The following is a 26,991-nucleotide window of genomic DNA, read 5'->3' as shown; positions in this document are numbered from 1 at the left end:
AGTCTTCTCCAACACCACAGTTCAAACGCATCAATTCTTCAGTGCTCAGCTTTCTTCACACTACAACTCTCACATCCATACATGACTACTGGAAAACCATAGCCTTGACTAGATGGACCTTTGTTGGCAAAGTAACATCTCTGCTTTTGAATATGCTATGTAGGTTGGTCATAACTTTTCTTCCAAGGAGTAAGCGTCTTTTAATTTCATGGCTGCAATCACCATCTGCAGTGATTTTGGAGCCCCCCAAAATAAAGTCTGACATTGTTTCCACTGTTTCCCCATCTATTTGCCATGAAGTGATGGGACAGGATGCCATGATCTTCATTTTTCTGAATGTTGAGCTTTAGGCCAACTTTTTCACTCTCCACTTTCACTTTCATCAACATAACCTTCAGTAAAGTCTGAGCACCTTGGTTCTAAGAAATGTAACTTTTCAGAGTCATTTATTTTCTTCCAGAGATAACCTCTATTGGATGTTCACAGATATTTTGTCATAAAAAAGGCAAAAATTTTTGAGTAGAACTCCAAGGTGGTATTAAGCACAAACTGGAATCAAGATTGCCAAGAGAAATATCAATGACCTCAGATATGCAGATGATACCACCCTTATGGCAGAAAGTGAAGAACTCCAGAGCCTCTTGATGAAAGTGAAAGAGGAGACTGAAAAAGTTGGCTTAAAGCTCAACATTCAGAAAACGAAGATCATGGCATCCAGTCCCATCACTTCATGGGAAATACATGGGGAAACAGTGGGAACAGTGGCTGACTTTATTTTTCTGGGCTCCAAAATCACTGCAGATGGTGACTGCAGCCATGAAATTAAAAGACACTTACTCCTTGGAAGGAAAGTTATGACCAACGTAGACAGCATTTTGAAAAGCAGAGACATTACTTTGTCAATAAAGGTCCATCTAGTCAAGGCTATGGTTTTCCAGTGGTCATGTATGGATGTGAGAGTTGGACTATAAAGAAAGCTGAGCGCCAAAGAATTGATGCTTTTGTACTGTGGTGTTGGAGAAGACTCTTGAGAGTCCCTTGGACTGCAAGGAGATCCAAGCAGTCCATCCTAAAAGAAATCAGTCCTGAATATACATTGGAAGGACTGATGCTGAAGCTGAAACTCTAATATTTTGGTCGCCTAATGCAAAGAGCTGACTCATTTGAAAAGACCCTGATGCTGGGAAAGACTGAGGGCAGGAGGAGAAGGGGACGACAGAGGATGTGATGGTTGAATGGCATCAATGGACTCAATGGACATGGGTTTGCGTGGACTCTGGGAGTTGTTGATAGACAGGGAGGCCTGGCATGCTGCAGTTCATGGGGTCACAAAGAGTCTGACCTAACTGAGCAACTGAACTGAAAAATACCAAGAAATGTTAGAAGACAACATTACAAACTCTCATGAAAATTCTACCACTCTATGTCCCGCATCATGTAATGAAGACCCTATGTGCCACACTAAAACCCGAAGCAGCCAAATTAATATCTTTTTTAAAGTGTGATGGATAGAGTTAAATTTAGCAATAATTTAGATGTGATCTGCCTAATTCCCTCCTCTGGGACACCATCCTATTCCTTCATTTATATCACCAACAAAAGTGAAAGTGAAAGTGAAGTCGCTCAGTTGTGTCCAACTCTTTGTGATCCCATGGACTGTAGCCTACCAGGATCCTCCATCCATGGGATTTTCCAGGCAAGAGCACTGGAGTGGGTTGCCATTTCCTTCTCCAATCACCTACAAGTATTAGCATTATTTTTGTGGTCAGTCAAACCTACTACTGGGGCTTCACAGGTGGCGCAGTTGTAAAGAATCCACTGAAATGCAAGAGACAGAGGAGACACAGGTTTGATTCCTGGGTTGAGAAGATCCTCAGGAGTAGGAATGTCAACCCACTCCTGTATTCTTGCCTGGAAAATCCCATGGACAGAGGAGCCTGGCGGGTTACAGTCCATACAGTCATAAAGAATCACTCACAACTGAGCTCACAAACACACAAACATACTATTAATTCATCAGTTCAGTTCAGTCGCTCAGTCGTGTCTGACTCTTTGTGATCCCATGGATCGCAGCATGCCAGGCCTCCCTGTCCATCACCAACTCCTGGATTTCACTCAGACTCACGTCCATTGAGTCAGTGATGCCATCCAGCCATCTCATCCTCTGTTGTCCCCTTCTCCTCCTGCCCTCAATCCCTCCCAGCATCAAAGTCGTTTCCAATGAGTCAACTCTTTGCATGGCCAAAGTACTGAAGTTTCAGCTTTAGCATCATTCCTTCCAAAAGAAATCCCAGGGCTGATCTTCAGAATGGACTGGTTGGATCTCCTTGCAGTCCAAAGGACTCTCAAGAGTCTTCTCCAACACCACAGTTCAAAAGCATCAATTCTTTGGTGCTCAGCCTTCTTCACAGTCCAACTCTCACATCCATACATGCCTACTGGAAAAACCATAGCCTTGACTAGATGGACCTTAGTCGGCAAAGTAATGTCTCTGCTTTTCAATATGCTATCTAGGTTGCTCATAACTTTTCTTCCAAGGAGTAAGCGTCTTTTAATTTCATGGCTGCAATCACCATCTGCAGTGATTTTGGAGCCCAAAAAAGTAAAGTCTAACACTGTTTCCACTGTTTTCCATCTATTTCCCATGAAGTGATGGGACCGGATGCCATGATCTTCGTTTTCTGAATGTTGAGCTTTAAACCAACTTTTTCACTCTGCTCTTTCACTTTCATCAAGAGGCTTTTAGCTCCTCTTCACTTTCTGCCATAAGGGTGGTGTCATCTGCATATCTGAGGTGATTGATATATCTCCCGGCAATCTTGATTCCAGCTTGTGCCTCTTCCAGTCCAGCGTTTCTCATGATGTACTCTGCATAGAAGTTAAATAAGCAGGGTGACAATATACAGCCTTGACGTACTCCTTTTCCTATTTGGAACCAGTCTGTTGTTCCATGTCCAGTTCTAACTGTTGCTTCCTGACCTGCATACAGATTTCTCAAGAGGCAGGTCAGGTGGTCTGGTATTCCCATCTCTCTCAGAATTTTCCACAGTTTCTTGTGATCCACACAGTCAAAGGCTTTGGCATAGTCAATAAAGCAGAAATAGATGTTTTCTGGAACTCTCTTGCTTTTTCCATGATCCAGCGGATGTTGGCAATTTGATCTCTGGTTCCTCTGCCTTTTCTAAAACCAGCTTGAACATCAGGAAGTTAACGGTTCACAGATTGCTGAAGCCTGGCTTGGAGAATTTTGAGCATTACTTTACTAGCATGTGAGATAAGTGCAATTGTGCGGCAGTTTGAGCATTCTTTGGCATTGCCTTTCTTTAGGATTGGAATGAATAGTGACCTTTTCCGGTCCTGTGGCCACTGCTGAGTTTTCCAAATTTGCTGGCATATTGAGTGCAGCACTTTCACAGCATCATTTTCAGGATTTGAAATAGCTCAACTGGAATTCCATCACCTCCACTAGCTTTGTTCATAGTGATGCTTTCTAAGGCCCACTTGACTTCACAGTCCAGGATGTCTGGCTCTAGATGAGTGATCACACCATCGTGATTATCTGGGTCGTGAAGATCTTTTTTGTACAGTTCTTCTGTGTATTCTTGCCACCTCTTCTTAATATCTTCTGCTTCTTTTAGGTCTAGACCATTTCTGTCCTTTATCAAGCCCATCTTTGCATGAAATGTTCCCTTGGTATCTCTAATTTTCTTGAAGAGATCTCTAGTCTTTCATATTCTGTTCTTTTCCTCTATTTCTTTGCACTGATGGCTGAAGAAGGCTTTCTTATCTCTTCTTGCTATTCTTTGGAACTCTGCATTCAGATGCTGATATCTTTCCTTTTCTCCTTTGTTTTTCGCCTCTCTTCTTTTCACAACTATTTGTAAGGCCTTCAGACAGCCATTTTGCTTTTTTGCATTTCTTTTCCGTGGGGATGGTCTTGATCCCTGTCTCCTGTACAATGTTACGAACCTCATTCCATAGTTCATCAGGCACTATCTATCAAATCTAGGCCCTTAAATCTATTTCTCACTTCCACTGTATAATCATAACGGATTTGAGTTAGGTCATACCTGAATGGCCTAGCCGTTTTCCCTACTTTCTTCAATTTAAGTCTGAATTTGGTAATAAGGAGTTCATGATCTGAGCCATAGTCAGCTCCTGGTCTTGTTTTTGCTGACTGTATAGAGCTTCTCCATCTTTGGCTGCAAAGAATATAATCAATCTGATTTCGGTGTTGACCATCTGGTGACGTCTATGTGCAGAGTCTTTTCTTGCGTTGTTGGAAGAGGGTGTTTGCTATGACCAGTGCATTTTCTTGGCAAAACTGTTAGTTTTTGCCCTGCTTCATTCTGCATTCCAAGGCCAAATTTGCCTGTTACTCCTGGTGTTTCTTGACTTCCTACTTTTGCATTCCAATCCCCTATAATGAAAAGGACATCTTTTTGGGTGTTAGTTCTAAAAGGTCTTGTAGGTCTTCATAGAACCATTCAACTTCAGCTTCTTCAGTGTTACTGGTTGGGGCATAGACTTGGATTACTGTGATATTGAATGGTTTGCCTTGGAGGCGAACAGAGATCATTCTTTCGTTTTTGAGATTGCATCCAAGTACTGCATTTCGGAGTCTTCTGTTGACCATGATGGCTACTCCATTTCTTCTGAGGGATTCCTGCCCGCAGTAGTAGATATAATGGTCATCTGAGTTAAATTCCCCCATTCCAGTCCATTTTAGTTCACTGATTCCTAGAATGTTGACGTTCACTCTTGCCATCTCTTGTTTGACCACTTCCAATTTGCCTTGATTCATGGACCTGACATTCCAGGTTCCTATGCAATATTGCTCTTTACAGCATCGGATCTTGTTTCTATCACCAGTCACATCCACAAGTGGGTATTGTTTTGCTTTGGCTCCATCCCTTCATTCTTTCTGGAGTTATTTCTCCACTGATCTCCAGTAGCGTGTTGGGCACCTACTGACCTGGGGAGTTCCTCTTTCAGTATCCTATCATTTTGCCTTTTCATATACTTGAAATATAAATATCCACTAAGTCATAACTTTATTTAACTTGTTGACATTTTTAACCTAAATTTTAAGAAATTAAACCATGAAATTTGGTAGAAATGTATTGGCTTTCTGTTCATTAGGCTTTTTTATTTTCTGTTTTTAAAAAATTTTTTTGGTATTTATTTTTCAGAGCAACTTTAGGCTCAGAGGAATATTCAACAGAAGTTACAGATTTCCGGTATATACCCTGCCCCTACACATGCACAACCTGCCATTATCAACATCCCCCACAGAATGCTACTTATGCCACACTGTGTGAACCTACACAGACTCATCATTGTCATCTAAAGTCTGTTTCACAACAGCATTCAGTCTTGGTGATAGTCTATGGGTCTGGACAAATTTATAATGAATGACATATATCTACCATTACGGTATCATATGTAGTTACCCGGTCCTAAAAACCCTCTGTGCTCTACCTATTCATCACTCCCTTCCTCCTAACCCCTGGCAACCAGCAATCTTTCCACTGTCTCTATAGTTGTGCCTTTTTCAGACTGTCAGTTGTAATCATGCACTATGTAGCCTTTTCAGACTGGCTTCTTTTACTTAGTGATATTCATTCAAGCTTCTTCCATGTCTTTTCAGGACTTGACAGCTCCATTTCTTTTTCCTGTTGAGTAATATTCTATTGTCTGGATGTACCACAGTCTGTTCATTCATATGTTGTGACTGAATGGCATGTGGCCTTCTAAAGGCCATGTAGAGGTCTTTGGTTTCTAGGCTACTACATTTCCTGAGTAGATGATCCTCAACCGGAACAGCGTCTTGGTTGTTTCGAAGGTATGGGGATTATGACTAAAGGTGCTATAAACATCTGCGTGCAGATTTTTTGTGGACATAATTTTTCAGCTCCTTTCGGTAAATAGCAAGGAGCATGCTTGCTGGATCTAAGAGTGTGGTTAGTTTTGTAAGAAACTGCCAAACAGTCTTCTAAAGTGGCCTCTACCATTTTGCATTGCCACCAATAATTAGAGTTCCTGCTGCTCCACATCCCTGGCAGCATTGGTGCTGTCAGTGTTCTGGAATTTGATCATTCTAAAGCCAGAACGAATGTGTAGTGTACGCATCAGCTTTTAGCAATGCTCAGTCTTTCGAATCATGATCCAATGCTAAACATCAGCTGCTTCTTCGAGAGTTGTGTGTTCTACAGATTTGATAGGTACATGATGACTAGAAAGATCATCGACCTTGGAGACAGCCAGGCCTAAGAGCTGTACCTTAACTCTGGTATACTACTATGGAGGAGTTAGTTAACTTCTCTGAGCCTCAGTTTCCTTCTTCTGTAAAATGGAAGTAATAAATGAATGATGACAGTACTTACTTTCATGAGTTGTATGAATAAATTACATGCCTTCTCTGATTTTATTCAAGTGATTAATAAAAACATTTGACCAGAATAGCACTCAGGGCTGAACCTCATACCACACCACTGCCAGCCTTTCTCCGGCAAGGCCACTGTTCTTTGAGCACACACATCCCATCATCCGGCCCACACAGTTCCCTCTTTCAGGTATATCTGAACAGGCTTTGCCAAATGCCTTACTAAAATCGAATATTCAGTAAAGAAGATTATTTTGGACTATCTGTATGTAGTTTCATCTCAGACTTTGAGTGCATAGGTACTATTTTTAAATTCTCTCTTAATTAGTTCCTCCTTGTTCTTCTAAAGGCCATGTACAGGTCTTTGGTTTCTAGGCTACTACATTTCCTGAGTAGATGATCCTCAGATGAAGTAATTTGAGTTTCCCCAGCTTCTTTCAGAAGGACCCATTGCAGAAAATGAAACACGTGCTAGCTGAGGCAGATCTCTCATTTTATCTGAGGCTTATGTGTGTGCACACATGCACGTGTGTGGTGCAATAGGATTTGAATTACTACTTTGGAACTCTTGGCCTTTATCTTGGCCTTTATTCAGTATTTCTGCCATCAAATCAGAGCTGAGATTCCTCATCACTTTTGCTATCATCACAGACAATAGAGTTCAGCAGAAGAGGACAGCCTAAAATTTAATTCTAACCAGCAGCTCAATCCAAACTCCTACTGAAGTCTAGCTGGGATGTGTTTTGATAATCCAGTTAGCGAAGGAAGAGGCGCCCCCTAGGAAATCATAACAAAGAGTCTTCAGCAAGTACTTTTGTTGACAACTTTATCCAAGAAACCACCTTCCCTGGAGGCTTTTTTAAACTTTAGCCTAATCCTCTCCTTGGCCACAGAAGTCCTTTTGTTGGGGAAAATCGTAAGTGAACACAGGAGTGACAGGCCTCTGTTAAGCATGAGCTCTCTCTCCAAAGTCTTTCAATTGTTGTCCCCATCTGTCCTGTTCTCCTTCTGGCCCAAGGATCTCTCTATCAAACAATGAAATGGATGAAATTATTCAGAAGTCCTCTTCTCAGATGATTTCTGTCTATGTCTAATTTTTGAGCCAATCACTGTTAAATTCTAGGCAAATGACTATAGCAGTAACTGTTCACTGCTTTTTCTTCAAGTATTGTGCGCTGTTGGCTTGGACATTGTATTTAAAATGTTCCACATCACAGGTGATGGTATAAAACCCTTGGTCCAGTGTGGAGTTAGATTTGAAGCTTCTTAGTAAGCTGAAGCCGGAGAAGGCCATGGCACCCCACTCCAGTACTCTTGCCTGGAAAATCCCATGGACGGAGGAGCCTGGTGGGCTGCAGTCCATGGGGTTGCTAACCGTCAGACACGACTGCGACTTCACTTTCACTTTCCACTTCCATGCATTGGAGAAGGAAATGGCGACCCACTCCAGTGTTCTTGCCTGGAGAATCCCAGGGACAGCGGAGCCTGGTGGGCTGCCATCTATGGGATCGCACAGAGTTGGACACGACTGTAGCGACTTAGCAGGAGCAGCAGCAGTAAGCTCAAGCAAATTAAAATTGAAGCAATAGTAAAGTAGCCCTGGAAGTGAACAAAGAATAAAAAAATGATAAATCATGAGTAACATCTTACAGATTAAGTGGGGGAAATTCTGTGTAATATTGTTGCAAAGTTATTGATGGAATTACATAGATATTGATAGAAAGCTTGATAACAGATATGAACAGAGGTAGCATCTAATCCTGGTAATAAGAACTAAGAAAGCTTTCCCTAAGAAAGCTTTAAAAATAATAAAAATTTATCTCCAAATGTACAAACTATAGTTATACCTCACCACACCCTAACTGTTCAAAACACATCAAGCTTTGAAGCACTGTTTGTAAAGTGCTTGGCACATGTTATGTTGCCAGTAAATTTTAGTCCTATTTCTCTGTTGTAGATGTTAGTGCACATTTTTTCCATACCTGAAACTGACATTTTGAGGATCTTTTCAGAGTCTTAATTTTCAGGCATTGCTGCTAGTTATAAGTCCTAATATCCCAATTTACATTTTGAATCTCCTGAAAAGTGAATATTTTAACATAAATTCAATTTAGTGGAAAAGATTTACAGGCCCCAAGTGTCCATGTGAAAACCACTTTTAGTCCCTCACTCTGGCACTTCCAGATTTTGATCATCCCAAGCCATTTATTAAACAGTTTAATTGCTCCAGCCTTTCCTTATTGTGGTTCATCTTCTATGGGTTTATCTCCTTACATTAGTAGCGAAGGCCTAGGGACATCAGATTACTCCAATGCATATTCAGCCTGCCTTCTCGCTTCTTCAATTGCTGGCATAGGCATCACGTTTGTCATGCTGCTTTTAATTGATTTTCTATTGTGACCAATTTACACCTACAGGTAATGATTCTTTGACTGTAGTTCAGAGAGGCGGGTAATCTCCCTACCTTCTGGCTGCTTAGTAAAACAAAATAACAACTCAATAGAATTAATTATTAATTCTTATGCAGCACTACCATCCAAGACCATTTCCATCAATATCTTTGATAATTTTATCAAGGGCAAATCCTTCATGCTATAGAATGTAGCTAAAGTACATCCTACTCTCATAACTAGTGGGTTTAAAAATGACATAATTACATAGTAAAATCTCTGCTCTAGAAAATATTTTACTTGGGAAATACCATATTATTATCATATCGCCCATTGTAATTCCAGTTGTATATTGTCAAAATATAAACTTCAGAATTATAGCTGAGGAAGAACTATAATTCTAAACTTCCCTGATCTCCCCAAATTTCTAAACACAATGATCCTAGAAAATCTGAAAGGCAGACATTCTTGATGAGTATATGTCTTTAATAGAGAAACTGGCAAAGAACTGAATCCTGCTATGTGAATGACGTTAGGGCAAGGGTGGTGCAGGGCGCATGCCAGTCATTGCCATCTAGACCCCATAAGTTCTGTTGGGAAGCATGACAAGCTGTAGTTGCCTGATGTATGATCAAACCTTAGGCTTGTTTATGGTCTGGGGTATAGCCAGAGTCACCTATAGGGATGGCTGGCTCTGTGCATGGGTCTCACCTTGACTCCTCTGTCTAGATTACTGTCCCCTCTACTCACCATGGAAATGCTCCTATAAGATCTACGAATGTCTGGACTATGGTGGCTTTAGGAGTTGTCCCTCCTGGCTTCCTGTGCCTACCAGCAGAAGTCTACGGTATGGAAGCTTTGGGAAAAACCTCCACAGCACCCTTGTCCCTCAGGATTGCCTTGGAAGCTTGGGCTGCCCTGGGCTGATGGAGGAGACTCCTGAGAGCGGCCGAGTCTGTGACATTGGTGGATGGCTCCTGTCTCCCAGGACCATGAGGTCCTGGTGGTTCCCAGAGTGCACCCTGGAGAGGACACTCTGTAACCAGTGGTGCAAAAGCCTGTAGTGGTGATGACTGGATTTTCACAATCCTCCAAAACCACCTCCTAGGTGGGGCTAGACTCTGAATCAGGTCTTCTCTGGCACCTGGGGGCAAGCCAGGTGGTAATTTGTACCACTATGGTGACCAACCATCCTGGTTTGTCCAGGACTGTGTCTGTTTCAGCACTGAACATCCCACATCCTGGGACACCCCTCGGTCTCAAGCAAATGGGGACAGCTGGTCACCCTGACCTCTGATTTTTGTCTTGTCAGCTGACAGTGAGAACTACATAGTTAAGGGAACTTAACATGCCAATGGCAGAGAAGGCAACGACACCCCACTCCAGTATTCTTGCCTGGAAAATCCCATGGATGGAGGAAGGAGCCTGGTAGGCTGCAGTCCATGGGATCTCGAAGAGTCAGACATGACTGAGCAACTTCATTTTCACTTTTCACTTTCATGCATTGGAGAAGGAAATGGCAACCCACTCCAGTGTTCTTGCCTAGAGAATCCCAGGGACAGGGGAGCCTGGTGGGCTGCCGTTTATGGGGTCACATAGAGTCAGACACGACTAAAGTGACTTAGCAGCAGCAGCAGCAGCAATATGCCAATGGAGTCCTGTATTCCAGTGCATCAGCTCAAGGCCTTACAATGACATGTAAGGGTCATCTTAAGAGTCTTGTCCCTCCCCTGGGAGGAGGAGCTGATGCACGCTGATGCTACCTCCTCTCATAGCCTGTGGAGCCTAGGCCTCTGTGCCCAGAGTGAGAATGAAGAGCCAGGCACCAGGAACCCAGGAACCCAGGAACCAGGTCTTCACTGGATAGTGAATAACTTTCAGTTCCATCCATAGGGCCCACACTGTTGGAACCACTTACCTGGAAGATCTTGGTAATCTCACCCTTTCTTTTTACCAGCATTTGCTAAACCCGGCTGGGTGGTGACCTTTCCGGTAGGAGGCCAAAAGGTCACACATTTCTGGCTTCAGCCTCACTCCTGAAACTGTAAACAATGATTCCTCTGTAGGAAACAAAAGAGAAAAGCACCAACATATTATTTCCTGGGATTTTTCACTGTGTGTTTTTTATGTCTGTTGTAATATTTGTCACCCAAAGAGATGTCAAAATGTGAGCCGGATTTATCCACCAGTAACTTATACTGACTCACAGATAACTCACTTTACTGAATAGCTGTTAAGTGCCTTCTGTTCGATTCAATTCGTTTCAATGCATATTTACCGAATGAACACTTGGGTAAGGCATTAGGCTTGGTGTTGAGGGTGGTAAAACTAGGAGTAGAACTGGGATGCACACACACACTAACAACAAGGGCCAGAATCAAGCCGAGGAGTCCCAGTGACAACCGGCAGTGAGCCTGGTGCTAGGCCAGATACATTTTGGAAAGTTTCAAATTTCTGTTATATTAGATTCATTTGGCAATCTATTTAAATAGACTCTAAAGTGTAACTTTTGTAAATTAAAAAATGGGGGGGGGCGGAATATATGTCTATTATACATTTGGTTAGCTCAGAATGCTGGCAGTTTGCATTTTTATAAATGGATTAAATGGGTAATATTTGTTTGTTTGTTAAATGGGTATTATTCCTGGGTGCTTATTATGCTAAAGATATGGGCCAAGTTCCCTAAAAGTTAACATTTTAAGGAGCTCACTTGCAAAATGGGGATAATAAAACTTCTGGGCAGATTGCTGTAAGTTTAAAGAAGATAATACATGCCAAACATCTTGGGTTGTTCTGATACTATATATATGTGTGTGTGTGTATGCTAAGTCATTTCAGTCATGTCCAACTCTTTGTGACCCTAAGTACTGTAGCCTACCAGGCTCCTCCATCCACGGGATTCTCTAGGCATGAATACTGGAGCGGGTTGCCATGCCCTCCTCCAGGGAGTCTTCCTAACCCAGGGATTGAACCCATGTCTCCTGTGTCTTTTTGCATTTGGCAGGTGGGTTCTTTACCACTAGGCCCACCTGGGAAGCCCATTTATATATATAATTAATTAAATTAAATTCCTTTATTATAGCTTTTATTGGGGTTTCCAGAGCAGTGCAATAAGATACACATGCTATACCTTTCTGCTTGTGGCATCTTAGCTCCCTGACCAGGGATGAAACCTGGGCTCCCTGCAGTGGAAGCATGGAGTCTTAATCACTGGACTACCAAGTGAGCCCCACACCCTATATTTTTAATAACTAGTAGCCACTGTTATTAACTAGTTAACTAGCCACTGTTATTAGCTAGTAGCATCAGCACAGATACCATCTGAGAAAAATCTCCAGGGACAGCAGCCACATTGCCACGAAAGCACATCGATAAAACCTGCTCAGGACATCTTTCTACCTGGGCACCAGTTTTCCAAGGCTCACAAGCTGCACAGACCAGTTGCTCTAAATACTGCACAATTTCACAAAAAAAGAAGACCCAGCTTTGGTGCACCACAAGCCTAAAATGCATCAATATTGTTTGCTGGAAGCTCCTCACATCAAAAGGGGAGAAATAAACCTGCTCTGTCTCAGCTGCCTGGGATAAACCCTGACTCCTTGGGTGTGGAATTACATATCTGCCAGACTGGAAAGGGGAGGCATCAAGTCTTGTTGATATGCATAATGTATTTTCCCAGGCACATTATGATGCATAATTTTGTATTCTACTTTCTTTTCAGCTCTTGTTGTAGCATCAACAGTTCAAATAAGCAGTGCATATTAAGCTTTACAGATAACTCTCAAATTGGCTCAAGTCCAAATCATTTTGGGAACTTCCCTCAGGGAGATACATCCTCTTGCCTTGGGGACAGTGACATGAAAAATGTCCCTCAAAATCAACAGTTCCTCAGCACCAATGAGGGAGATGGGGGAGAGAGAGCAGAAAAAGAGGGAGGGGAGGGAGAGAGAGGAAGAGAGAGACAGACAGGGAGGGAGAGAGAGGCAGAGACAGAGAGAGGGAGGGAGAGAGAGAAAGAGAGAGACAGAGAGGGAGGGAGGAGATGGGAAGGAGGATTGGTGGGGTGGGGGTGGGGGTGGGGACATGTGTGCTGGAAAAGCAACCAGTTAATCAAAGGGATTCCAATTTGGCCACGGACTGCTCGACTCTCCTTCCCAACTCATAGAAAAAGAAAAAGAAAACAAGAGGGAAGAAAAAAAAGAAACAAGGAAAAAAGCAGCCGAGTGGTTCTCCTGTAGCAATCTCACAAATGCAAAACCTTCCATTCGTTGACTGCTCATTAGCTTACTGAATCTGACAGCATAATTATCGCAGCTGCTTTGCGCTTAGAATAAATAGATACAAAAGCGAGTGTTAAAATTTTTTTCGAGAAGGGAAATTCAGTCATCTAGACAGTCAGTAGGACAAGTTTATTCAAAACTTTTAGATTCTTATGTATTTAGATCATTTCGGAATGAGATAATGAGAGAGTTATCTTTCAGTCTAATTGAGTTCTAAGCTCCTGGCTGCAGGCTGTCACCGCTCTCAAACTTCGCTTTAACTTTCCTTCCTTTAGAAATCTGATCCTGGTGTCTCCATTTACTCTTCCTGGGCTGATAACCTGGTGGAGTCTCAGTGCACTGGAGTGCAGAGAGTGACTTAATGGGATTGAGGGGCTAAATAACCTTTCACAGGAAACAAGATAATCAAATCTCTTCTACTAGCCTGTTGTGGCTGAAAGAGAAAGCCCAAGTAGAAAAGAAAGCTTGGAAATTAAACCATCATTTCTAAATGTCTTGTAATTTCCCTTGTCACGTGGTTTTTGCGCTGCTCTTGCACATCATCAGTCCATCAGCTGGAGTTGCTTAGTGCATTTAATCATTCAGAGTGCACACAGCCTCCGTGACTGCGCGGTAATTTTAGCTCATGTGTATGTATATAGGCTTCATATCTTCAAAGCCCAAAGGATCACACAGTACTTTAAATTGAAGTTGCTAACTAACACGGAGTGCACTTAAAACTCTGACTAGGGGCATAGCACATATGCATTTCCGATTAAAGCAGCTGATCTTTCCTTTTAAAATTAATTAGTGCCTATTTATCTTTTCCTCTCCCTCCCTTCTCTCATTCTCCCAGGACCACATTTACATTGAACTCTTGAATTCAGTGAGTTAAAAGCTGTATAAAATAAACATTCTGTTAATCTGGGGTACAGGAAACTAATGTTAACCCATTGTGCAGACTGAGAAACTGAGATTTATGAAGGCCAATAATGCATGTGATGCTGGAGGAGAAAAGAAGAAAACTTAGGTTCTTTAACTCTCGATTCAGAGCTTCAACTCCCTGTACCATTTGTCTTACCTCATTCCTTTAAACACTAAGGGCAATATAACATCTACATGAAAGAAAACTGAAAAAAGGAAAAAATTACCCACCATTCCCTTTAACTAGAAGAGCATTTTTAGTTTTGTACTCTACATCCCAGTTTTGTTGATATGCATAATACATTTTCAGTGGTGCGTTATAATATGCAATTTTGTATCCTACTTTCTTTTAGCTTGTGTCATAGCATAAACATTTCCATACTACTCCACACTCCTGCGAATTACCATTTTAAATGGTTATATAGTACTGTATGCTGAGTCAATATAATAGTATCTATCCAACCAGTTCTTCTGTTGAATATTTAGTTTCTTTATTTTAAAAAAATTATAGACAACACTGCAATGAACATTTTTATGCATCTAGGGTTCCCCCCCGCCACCACATTCAATTGTTTCTTTGGATGATTTCCAGGAACCTAAGTATAAGGTTGAATGTTATTTTTATGGCTCCTGGTAGGTATGGCAAAATGCTTTGCAAAGGCTGCCCCAACTAAAACCACCGTCTGCAAACAGTCATCTTACTACAACCTCCCCAGCACCGGGAGTCATTCAGTTGAAGGGGAAAATAGCTACTATAACAGTTATTTGTATTTATTTAATCACTAGTTCGACTGTCTATTTATCCCATGCGTTAGTGTGCTCTTTTCATTTCCTTTGTGTAATTTGCCATTTTATATGTTTGCCCAATTTTCTGTTGGATTTGATTCCTGATATTTTTCTGACAAAACTGAATAAGTAATGCTGCTGCTAAGTCGCTTCAGTTGTGTCCAACTGTGTGCGACCCCAGAGACGGAGGCCCACCAGGCTCCCCCGTCCCTGGGATTTTCCAGGCAAGAACACTGGAGTGGGTTGCCATTTCCTTCTCCGAATAAGTAATAGTAAGGAAAAAATAATAACCACCACTGATTAAGAAATCTTAAAACCCAAGGGTGACTGTGTTACTCCCCACCTCCACTCCACCCCCCAACCCCTGCAAAAAAAACCAACAAAACAAAACTCTAACAAAGACAAGATAACATTAAAGATTAAGGAAGAGATCAGGAGTTTGAATCTTTATTAAAGATAAGATTGAGTCCTCTTAGTTGTGAGATATTAAATATGTTACCTGGGGGCATGTGACATCTTCCCTAGGATGAGGAGTGGAAGAGAGTGGCTTGGGAGTCTGACCTGCAGTCAAATCTTGCTTTCCCACTTACTAGCTGTATAACTTTGAGTAATTGGCCCCAATTTTTTAATATGTAATATTAGGAAAACAGCTCCATCCCTGCCAGTTACTATCTATACTGAATGAGAATTTATGTAAAACACATAGACGTCCAAGAAATAGCAGACATTCTTCTTCTTCTATGGGTATTAGGGACTCATTCACATAATGAAGATATAGAACAGTGAGTCCCAAGTTCCTGTTCTTGTCAAAGGGTCTCTAACTCCTTCTTGAAGCATTTATCTTTATTTGGAGATTCAGTTCGTGATGCTAACAAATTTAACCAACTTAAGAGCTTGGTAGAGCTGAGGAACTTGGTTAAGTCAGACTTTTCCTACCGAGGCAACTCTACACAACACATAAGCCAAATCACAACCCAATAACTTGTATGCTAGTGTATTAAAATGGGCTGGGGACAACACTGAGCATAGAAGGTGAAGAAGTGTGTTATAGAGGATACTTTCTAACTTGCTTCTTAAGTACTGATTAGTGGAGGATTTAAAAAGTAGACAGAGTCAGTTCAGTTCAGTTGCTCAGTCATGTCCGACTCTTTGTGACCCCATGAATTGCAGCACACCAGGCCTCCCGGTCCATCACCAACTCCTGGAGTTCACTCAAACTCACGTTCATCGAGTCGGTGATGCCATCCGGCCATCTCATCCTCTGTTGTCCCCTTCTCCTCCTGCCCCCAATCCCACCCAGCATCAGAGTCTTTTCCAAAGAGTGTAGACAGAGTGGTCTGAGTTAAATTACAAACTCCTAGAAACAGAATAGGATTGAGAGACTTGGCTTGGAATCTCCCTTCCCCACCAAACCCAACCTCTAAAACCTAACCTGTGGAATGACAAAATATTCTGGTTAAACTTTGACTAGACTAGACAATAAAAGCAATAAACAGAGTACGATTTGATATCATTAGCACACAAACAGTGAAACTAAGCTTTTCTAGTACATGTTAAGGAATGTTTAAATTGAATGCCATTGCAAGAAGGCATACAGTGACAAAGAGTAAAACTTAGGATGGAATATGAGTCAGGATTGCGCTATAACAAAGAAGACACCTTTGGATGACATTAGATGGCATTCAGAGGAGGATGACTTTCCTCTCCCTGGATATCCTTCCGCCCCATCATCTTTCAGGGCTTCCCTGATCCTCAGTTGGTAAAGAATCTGCCTGCAATACAGGAGAGCCCAGTTTGATTCCTGGGTTGGAGAAAGGATAAGGCTACCCACTCCAGTATTCTGGCCTAGAGAATTCCATGGACTGTATAGTCCACAAGGTCACAAAGAGTTGGACACAACTGAGCGACTTTCACTTTATCATCTTTCAAGACCTCGCAGACCCATCCTGGGCCCCTACAGCTGGAGTTTAATCTCACCTCCTTTGAACTCCCAGGGCACTTCACACTTGGTCTACGGCTGCTCATCTTCTTGTCTCATTTCCTTAAGGACTGCAAGCTTTTTGAGGACAGAGTCTAAGACTGATTCATTTTTGTGTCCTTCAGTCTCCTAATCTAATCTTCAAGTGCTTAGTTGCTCAGTCTTGTAACTGCATGGACTGTAACCTGCCGGGCTCCTCTGTCCATGAGATTTTTCAGACAAGAATACTAGAGTGGGTTTCCATTTCCTTCTTCAGGGGATCTTCTCGACTCAAGGACTGAACACGAGTCTCTTACGTGACCCTATTAGCAGGTGGATTCTTTACCACCAAGCCACCAGAGAAGCCCCTCATATCTAATAGACCCTCAGCAAATCTTCCATGAATGAACTGGAAGATAATTCTCCCACTCTGTTAGAAACCTGAGCCTGTGGTGGGTTCATAGTCTCAGAGATAAGCAGAATAGTTGGAATAGGTTCAGAATAGAATAATGAAACAAAATAATTAAAAGGTAAAAGAAACAGAATCTATGCTGGGGTTTGTGTATATGGAGAGAAAGGTCAAGGGAACCCAGCTTTCTAATGTGATATTGAGGAACCTTTAAATATATTAACGAGATATTATTAAAAGAAGGCTGAAAGTTCTATTATTGGAGCAAAACAAAAAATATCTCAGATTTTAAGGAGGCAAAATGAATAAGGCCTGCTGATGAATTACCAGAGTATAGATAGTAGAGTGATGTGATGAAGTGTTAGTTAGTTGCTCAGTAGAGTCCGACTCCTTGAGACCCCATGGACTTCAGGCTTCAGACTTCAGAAGTCCGCCAGGCTTCTCTGCCCATGGAATTCGCGAGGCAAGAATACTGGAGTGGGTTGCCATTTCCTTCTCCAGGGTAGAGGTCAATGCCATACCTACAGGTACCAAAGTATGTGATGACAAAAAGGACTCCAGTAAATTGTTTCTGCAAAATTACTTGTGAAAAAATTGCAAGCTTTTAAGCTTTAATTTTTTTTTAAGATGCTGAAAACTGTTTTAAAGGAGAAGGGGGATTTAGTCCAGGAAGGAATGGGAGAGGCTCAAGCCTGGGATTTGGAAAGCAAAATGGGACCAACCCACAGAAAGAGACAGCCTTTGATGTTCTGACGATCAAGGACCATGGCTTAAGCACCAGACTCTTAAATCACGTGGCATTTACTGCCCGAGATTAAAAAAAAAAAAAAAAAAAACTTTTCTGGATCAGTGTCTGGTTCCAAATGGCTCCGTTCCAAAATTAGTCTTAACTTTCCAAGGGTAACATTTGGAAGTCTGGCAAGAACTGAGTGGAGCCAGTTTCTAGAAGGGGCAACTTAATGATTTTCTACTCCCCTCACTTTCAAATCATTAAGCAGCGTTCTTTTCCCAGAGCCCAAGTTCATGCTGAGGGCAAAGGGAATTAAACGAAGAAGCTGAACCTGCAGCTAAGATTAGAGAGTTGCCAAGGGCCTAATTTTAGGTCCTAGCTGCCCCAGCTGACGTCCTGCACTGCTGGCTCAGCTGTGAGGGCCACAAGTGTGGCCATAAGCCGATGGCTGTGTGGGTACAACGTCTCCCCGGCCATCTGTAAAAGCAATTAGCTTGCTGTTGGGTGTGTTTTGAGAGAGACTACCAATAATTTCTCCTTCCACAAATGTTTCTTCAGGTGTTCAAGAGTCAATAAGGGAGGATGTCAGCGCTTGGCAGAAATTTCCACATGCTCGCCATTCTAGTAATCACGCTTTTCCACTTAAGATTGCTCTCCAAAGGGGACCTAAGCCTAGAATTCCTGGATTTTGTGGCAAGTGATCCTTCCCCATCAATTTCTTATGGCCATAAGTTTACTTCCACAGCCTCGGGACAGTGGTATTTGGGACTTCAGCTCCATGAAAACACACATGGATGGACAGGAACAGCCCTGGCGTTTGCAGGGTGGATTTGTGTGCCACGCTTTTGCTGGGAGGTAGACTGTCCTTCCACTATTCTCACGGTTCCCAGACTCAGGCTTCATGCTTAAATTGTCTTCGTCAGAGGGCAGACAATAAGAGCTGGCATCTCCCAGATCAAAGGGGAAACAGAATATATTTTAAAGTGACAACTTTGTTATCCTGCAACCAGAATAAAGCCAGAATAATAAAATGATACAAATATAACCCACTAAGTGATTCCATACTGCCACCAGAGAGCAAAATTTCTTGCATAATTATGGCAGGGAAACTCTCTTTACAAAGCACTCACAAGAGCATATCTGACTTTTGCACAGTCCTTACGCCTGGAGCAGCCCGCCCCTGGGATGGGGACTCTGGGTCCCTGAGGGTTGGGAACTGAGAGGACCCGTTGGTGCACCCTATCTGCAAAGGAGGCCCTTAATAAAGGCTCATTGCCATGAACAATGAAAACATAGACTGGCACTGCCAGGCCAAGAGAGGGCACGCTTAGAAGACATGGTGACATCATGTCACACGTGGTGACAGCCACTGTTCTCAGGGTGCCCAAACTGGCCTCAGTGCTGCTCTCTCTTCCTCAATTTTTCTTTCCAGTTTCCCTGGTAGTTAGTTGTGCTTTCCCCATCTTCTTGTCCACGTCCTGTCTGTCAGTCTGTATCTAAACCTGTTTCTGCACACTGCCCTCCCCCAAGCGCGCGTGCACGCGTGCACACACACACACACACACACACACACACACAATCTGCCCCCCTTCCCCTGTCTCTTGGTGCTGGCCCTTTCATCTTCTCCCTTGGGGATTCGAGATGTCGCTGCAGGAAGTGCTTGTCGGCCGAGGCAGCAGCAGCAGAGCCCTGTGGCTTTGACAAACCTCATTTAATTGGGAGGAAGCCAGGAGAATTTGAAAGAACTGAAACATCCACGAAACTCCTTTTATCAGGCATAATTTAAACTCTGCATGGAAAAACCCCTATATGTATAAAGAAAAGTCAACTTCCCTCCTGCTGTGAGCACTCCTCATCTCCCCCCTCAGCGCAGGCAGGCTCCTGCAAGATTCCATCTTTTCATTTTTCTAAAAGTGTCAAAGTAGATTTGGGCTCTGTGGCTGGGTGAACAGAGGAGGAATACAGATGGGTCCCTCTCCTGTGCCCGCGTGTGTACGCACACACAGGCACACACACGTACAATGGAGCCCCTCTGTTGGCGACTTTGCTTCAGATGACCAGGAATAATCAAAACCCGAGTTTCTAACAAACACATCCCGTTTGCACAGCGATTGTTTCCTGCTAATTACTCTAAAGGAAAAGCTGGCACCCAGAAAACTCTGAAGGTCCTCAGTAGTTCTCAGGACCTAGAATAATAAATCCTGGAGGAGGGTTTATTTATATTTATTTCTTTATCTATGTCTCTCCATGGGAGATATGTTGTTAAGTGGAGAGAAAGGGTGTGAATGTGTGTGTGCGCACCCTCAGTGTGTATATTTGCGTGAAGTGGGAGTTAGAAAAGTCCCATTCTCAAGAGGAGAAGGCTAAGAAGGGGGAATCTTGGGGCTCAGACTGGGAAGAGGGTATTAAGATAGGAGTGGGGGATGGGGATTAAGCTTGGGAGGAGGTACCAAGAAGGGAGTAAGAATTGTTAAGTCGCCTGGAATGTCTCTTAGTCTACCCATATGCCAAACCGTGTCCCTCCCCTTCTTCCAAATTCCTGTCCGGAGTCACCTCCAGTCTCATCTGTCTCACTGGAGTTATTCTACAGCGGTTCCTCCGAGGACTGCCTTCAGTGCACACGTACTCTCTGAACATCTGTAGCTGATTATGCACAGACTTTAGCTGTTTAGATATGATTTGTGCTAATATGTGTACGAGGGTGTCCTGTTTCCTCTTCCTCACCCTCTTTTCCTCCCACTTCATATGCTCCTTGAGGTCAAGGACAAGCCTCCTTTTTCCCTCAAATGTTATAGCACTTAATATGTTCTTGACACTTAATGGCAACTTAATAAATACTGATGATCGACTCTTCTTACAGGGTTAAGTATGACATTAACCTTGGTTGTATGATTACGGTTATTTTTAGAGATTCTAAATGACTCACTTTAATAATAAAATACCTCGAGAAACCCCAAATTAAAAGATTTGGACGGATGCAAAATCACATCCCAGGTATGGAGCTGTGCCTGCAAATCCTGGAGACATCAGTCAGACCCCATATCTGAGCCTCTTGGACAGTAGTTCGTGACCACACCCCATCCCAGTTCCCTCCTCTCAGTCAGAGCCCCTACAACCTTCCTTAGCTTTCTTTTCTCTGGCTCAGGACTTCTAAAAACTGTTTTCACTTGAATGGTGGGTGTTTTGAAAGCAACCCCACCTAAGGAGGGTCCCAGGCAAACAGCCAGGGCCGTGGTTGCAGTACCCACAACCTCCGCACAGCCCTTCCTTGCCACATTCTGAGAAACATGAGGAGCGCTCCAGCCACATGATCCCTCAGCAGTTTTCAGATTTGGAGGATGACTTCAGGCCTGGGCAGCAAGGCTGATTTCTGAGTAACTTGTGCTTTCCGGGCGCATCTAGCCTGGGAGGATGCTCCCCTCTCACCATGCCCCACCCGCACTTCCTCGGGCAGCATCAGATTACCAATCAAGGCAGGCCCAGCTCTCCTCTCCTGTTGTATCCATGTCACCTATCATCTTACTCAACGGAAAGAGAAAAGGGGATTGTTAGAAACTTAGGTTTGGCTTCTCCTGGCAGATGCTAGGGAAAGCAAACTGAAAGGCAACTTTCATCTCTTCTACTTTCTAAGTGTGTGTATAGAGGAAATGTTTGGATGGTTACAAGGAGGCCTGTGTCACCTCAACCCTCAGCTTTTGAGTTTTAGAAAACCACAAACAAAACTTGGGCAAGATTTTGTCCCATCTTGCTTTTCCCAGCTCTAAGCATGTTTCTGGTTGCAAATTCTATGCTTCTCCAGTGCTTCAAGAAAACAGACACCAAGACTTATGTGTGTCCATGTATACCCCACCCCCAGCCACCACACACATACACACACACACTCATTCGCTCACCATCTGGAAGCTGGTGCAGCTGAGCTGGCAGGACACTGAAATAATTGTGGACCAACGCATCCTGGGCTGAGACACGGTCTCTCGGAAAGCCCTTCAGCATTTGGGAGGCCAGATCTTCTGCTTCAGGAGCCCTGCCCAGCCTGGAAAAGTGAGAGAGACAGAGAATTTCTCCAGAGGCCTCATTTCTGAAAAGTCAAGAGGGAAAGAAGAAAAGTAAAGAAAAGGAGATGGCTGGAAAAATTTCAGATAGAATTTTCCTGGGACTAGTAAAATTGATGGAAATGGAAAAATAACCCCCACACTGAAACTGTTACCTGTCCCGTGACTAAGATGAAGGGAAAACTTCAGCATTCCATCATTCAGCCCCCAGCCCACCCCTCCACCATGGCTCTGGGTACCCTGTATACATAAAAGACCTGGAAATTGTAATTATAGAAACGGAAATATATAATTAAGGATTCTTTCTTTGAGGGATACAGCAGCCCCTTGCAAGCAGAAAAGCCCAGTTGGAAATAGGCTCCAACGGTGGTGAGCACAGAATTCTGGAATGGGAAGAAGGAGAGAAGAGATCCTGGAAGGTGAAACTTGAGTGGGAAAAAAGCCTTGTTTACAGCATTTTTGAAGCTCAGCTCCCAGGGCTTTCTCTAAGATGCTCTATTGGTTTCCCTGGAGATAGAGCATAAGCAAGAAAGATAATTAAATACTCAAATTACAGTAAGGACAAATCCTCAAGTTGACCTTATGCTGAATTATAAATTTGGAGTAGAGCAAATCCATTAGTTGAGCAACTACTATGTAGGTGGTTAGATCTGGGAGATACAGGAATGCTATCTTCTGGCAGCTTAATCTAGTAGAGGAATCAGACACTAATTAAATGGTCATACAGATGCATAAACACAACTGTGAAGAAGGTCTAGATACTTGACTTAGGAGGGGGTCAGGGAAGACTCTCCTGAGGAAGCAGCATTTGGGCTGAGAACGGAGGATATGGGGTGGGGGAGGGGCAGGTGTTGCAGACCCCCAGGGTGAGAGGGAGAAGAGTGATTTTAAAGAAAGAAAGAAAGGCCAGCTGGTGGGCCTGGGATAAAGAGAAGAGGGGCTTGCTGTGAAGCCATGGAGAGTGGCAGGGGCTGACCCTGCAAGCCCGGTGGGTCTTCATGCTTCCTATTTACTTACAAAGTCTGAAAGTCTTTGCTAATCTAGTGCCAATCATTCAAGTATACCCATCTCTAGAGGCCACAGACAGGTTTACAAGTGGAAAGCACAAGACAGAAAACTGCTGATTCTGAGAGGCAGTTACCTGCAGAACTAATGCCTGACTTTCAGAACTAAATTGCATTGCCATGCAACTCCCCAAATAAACAAAAACAGATGGGCTTTCTTAATGCTGAATGTACACACCAACCTGAAGCCATCAACAGATACCGTTTCCTCCCCAGGTACCATGATCCAGCGATGCTGGAAGCCCTGACCCTGACTTGGAATTTGCCTATTTTTTGCATAAGATTTGCATAAAAACTTTCAGGTATTTGATTCCCATGACATAAAACTGTTTCTGCAAATAGAGAACTTTACTCTCAAACTCAAGAGTAATTGCTTCACAGACTTAAGGCAGAGAAGAAATTTGCAAATCCCCAGTCCTTGCAAATTTTCAGGCCAGTTAGGAGAGAAGGGAACCAGAGGTGGAGGCTGGTTTAAGAGATTGTAACCCAAAGGGCTGGTGGATATTTTCTCCATCACAGGTGCCCTGCCCAGGCACAGGTTTTCAGGCCAATGAAATAGGAGTCTGGAGTGGGTAAGCAGGTACAAATCAGTAGGACTCAGTATCAGTCTCAAAGGAGAATCAGGGGAAATCTGAAAAAATTTTTAGCCACTCCATTTTCACTATAGGATGGTAGAGTTGGATATGCGCCCAAAACAGGGCATCCCTCTTAACGTTAGTCCCCTTTCCATGACAAAACCCTTCTCAAAGCCAAGACTTTTCTCATGTGATAATCTAGGCCAGTGCTGTCTAACAAAACTTCTGGTGAGGATGAACTGAGTAGCTTTAGTCATGTCCAACTCTTTGCGGTTCCATGGACTGTAGCCTGCCAGGCTCCTCTGTCCATGGGATTCTCCAGGCAAGAATACTGGAGTGGGTTGCCATGTCCTTCTCCAGGGGATCTTCCTGACTCAGAGACCAAACCCACGTCTCTTGTGTCTCCTGCATTGGCAGTCAAGTTTCTCCTGCCAGTGCCACCTGCTCCATGAAGATGGAAATAGTCTATTTCTGTCCCATCTCATATGGTAACCACTACTCACATGTGCCTAGTGAGCCCTTCAAATGTGGCTGGTGCAACTGAGCAACTGACTTTGCTTTTTTGAATTGAAGCACAACTGATTTACAATATTGCACTTGTTTCAGGTGAATAGCATTGTGATTCAGTTTGGGGGGTTTTCTTTTGAAGATTTTTCTCCATTCTAGTTTATTACAAGATATTGGATATAATTTCTCATGCTATACAATCAATCTGTAGAGTAACTCAATTTTTTATCTAATTTTAAATAATTTAAATTGAAATAGTCCCATGTGGTTAGTGGTTACGGTATGAGAGAGCACATCTCTAGACATTACTCCTTACTTTGAGAATCTGAGCAAAGAGAGTCTGAGCTAAGGCAGCTGGGCTAAGGCAGAGGTGTTGCATACGGTCAGAAAAGCCAGAGGGATATTGGGCCAATCCAAGTCCCACTCAGCCTGGAAGGAAGGGCTGGTAGGGTAACTGTGGGGGGATTGCAGCGATTTTCCTGCCATGCGATGGTGCCAACAGCAGCATAGAGTAGTAAGAGAGTCTGCATCTTTGGAGCTACCATTACTTTGGAAGCCAGTGGTGAGACGGAAGAAAGCCACAGGACAGCACTAAAGTCCAGATTTCTCTAGCTAGGGGTTAGGGAGCCTGACTATGCTAGCAAGAGAAAGTTTGCGCTTCTTGGATGAAATGATAAACAGCAGTTCCCTGGAACCTGTCTCCAAACAAGAGAGTTTCAGGTGATATAGTGCGTTTGAAAATAAGAGTGGAACGTGGGGATACCCTGGGGAGAATCGTCCCTCCCAAAAAAAGATCCTTTGCTAGTCCACAGTTCTGTGTTCCGACCTATTTTACTCTTTGTGCTCTGATATTCACTCTCTATGGAGGCTTTTTTAAAGCACATGAACAGTAACTATGAAAAAAAAAAATCAAACACAACTTTGGCTGGGTTAAACCCTACCACATTTTTAGGGAAGAACAGTGATCAAACATTCAGTTGGGATGTCTTTCTCTTCTCTCCACCTGCGAGAGTGTGTTTTTCTTTGACATTTGAGCTCCTTTCCCCTGTCTCTGATGTTTTCCTCACTGCCCTTTTTGCCTCCTCACTGAAGCAAAAAGAACAGAGCCTTGGCTAATTACTCTCAGATCAAATAATACTGGTTATTGTAATTGGTCATTGTCCGAAAACACTGAGTTCTTCTTAGCCCTGAGGTTGCCTGGCACAGCTTAGTTAGCTAACTATTCCGGGAATGTCTCTATTATCTGTTTTACTTTGCAAAAGAAACTAGGGATTTGTTGAAAGCTGGTAATAAAAGTCTGCCCTGGTCTGAGCTGAGACTGCGTAGAGAGGGCCTGGGAAAGCATGACCTCCATGAATCATGTTGCCCCCCTCTTCCAATAGCCACTCAATGATGTTATTTGGTTTCTCTGTGTCGAAGAATAATAAACCCACTAGGTTTTCTTACAGGCCAACACTCCTTCGTTCTCAGGGCCTCAGGCATGGTTGAGGGGCACAAAACAATTTTAATGACCAAACTCACTGAAAGTAAAATGGTTCATAGAGAAAAACTAACCGACTCACAGGTGGCTGCCTCTTCAAGAGGCATCTTCATGGGGTTTGGGCCCCCAGATCAAGGTGCTCAGGGGCTGGGTATTCAGTGGACTGAGGCTGAGTGAAATATCCCTTCAGCCCTGCTGAAAGGTAAGCTTTCCAAGGTGGTTCTTACCTGTTGAAGACATTCTGAAGGCTCTGAGGCTTAGGCAGTGGGAACCATTCTGAAAAACGTACACGGACATGTTAAAAGACAAAAACAACCCTAAAATCCTGTTGCTAAAAATACTATTAAAATTCTAAACGCTCCTCTTGGCTTGGGGTAAGACAGAATCCAGTCATCAGATGGGCATCACTAAATGAGTTTAAGGGCTTGTCTCCCTCTGAAATTTTATGATTCTGTGGATGGTCACTATTCTGGGTTGAATTGTGTCCTTCTCCCAAATTCATATGCCAAAATCCTAGCCCCAAATACCTCAGAATTGGGCCTTATTTTGACATAGGATTGTTATAATTAATTAAGATGAGGTCATTAGAGTGGGTTTTAATTCAATATGACCAGCGTCCAGATAAAAAGGGAAGCTTTGGATACAGACCCATGTATGGAGGAAGACAAAGGCAATATGAAGAGACAGAAGGAGAAGACAGCCATTTACAAGCCAAGAAGAGAGGCCTGAACAGATCCTTTTGTCAGAGCCTCGAAGGAAGGAATCCTGACAACACCTCAGCTCCATATCTAGCCTCCTGAGTGTGAGACAATACATTTCCATGGCTTAAGCCACTCAGTTTGTGGCACTTCGTTATGGCATTCCTAGCAAACTAAACTAATACAGTCACAATACTCAACATCCGGTGTGTGCAGAACACGTGTGAGTGCTGGGAGAACACACAGGTAATCGTGAGAAACTTCCCCACTCTTACCAAGCTTATAATTCATTTGAGGAAACAAAAGTGCTCCCCTCCAAGAAAATTCATGTGACAAGTGAGGTGGCAAAGTCTCAAAGACTCAAAAATGGTAAAAAGGAGTGGGCCTAATTTTATATGTCACTTACAGTAAAAACGGAAGTGAATCCTGGCTTGAATAATCCAACATGAATGATAATAAGATTTTTAATTTTCACTGGAGCACTCCTTACAACATTTACCTGTGGACGCATGGTTTTCTATTTTTTTTTTTTTTAATATTGACACTGTTTAATCCAAAATGAAATCTGTAAAAGGAGACGATTTCGTTTTCATTCAAGAAATACTAGTTAAATGCTTACTCTGTGTAAAGTGATAAAAGGAGCTGCAGAGACACAAGCTGGTGCTGCTTCAATCCTGACTCCAAATTGAGAAAAGAGTATTTCAACTCTCATCCACAATTATATCTTTGCGTTATACTTTCCTTGGGTCTGAAATGTAATCATTTTGGTTTTAAA

General features: G+C 42.9%; 1 protein-coding gene across 1 annotated transcript in view; it reads right to left on the bottom strand.

The window, feature by feature from the left end:
• Positions 1-3,865: 3,865 nt before the first annotated feature.
• Positions 3,866-26,991, bottom strand: part of CDK15 (cyclin dependent kinase 15) — a 98,730-nt gene continuing 75,604 nt past the window's right edge. Inside the window, exons 11-14 of the mRNA XM_027965096.3 lie at positions 25,746-25,794; positions 21,734-21,873; positions 10,694-10,835; positions 3,866-7,984 (exon numbers count right to left, since the gene is read on the bottom strand). Coding sequence (XP_027820897.1) covers positions 10,726-10,835; positions 21,734-21,873; positions 25,746-25,794 — 299 coding nt within the window. The 3' untranslated portion in view covers positions 3,866-7,984; positions 10,694-10,725. The remainder of the gene's footprint in view (positions 7,985-10,693; positions 10,836-21,733; positions 21,874-25,745; positions 25,795-26,991) is intronic.

The sequence above is a fragment of the Ovis aries genome, chromosome 2 (genome assembly GCF_016772045.2).
Source record: "Ovis aries strain OAR_USU_Benz2616 breed Rambouillet chromosome 2, ARS-UI_Ramb_v3.0, whole genome shotgun sequence".
Classification (NCBI taxonomy): domain Eukaryota; kingdom Metazoa; phylum Chordata; class Mammalia; order Artiodactyla; family Bovidae; genus Ovis; species Ovis aries.
Note: the sequence above shows the minus strand (reverse complement) of the source record. Positions and strands in the feature narration are given on the sequence as shown.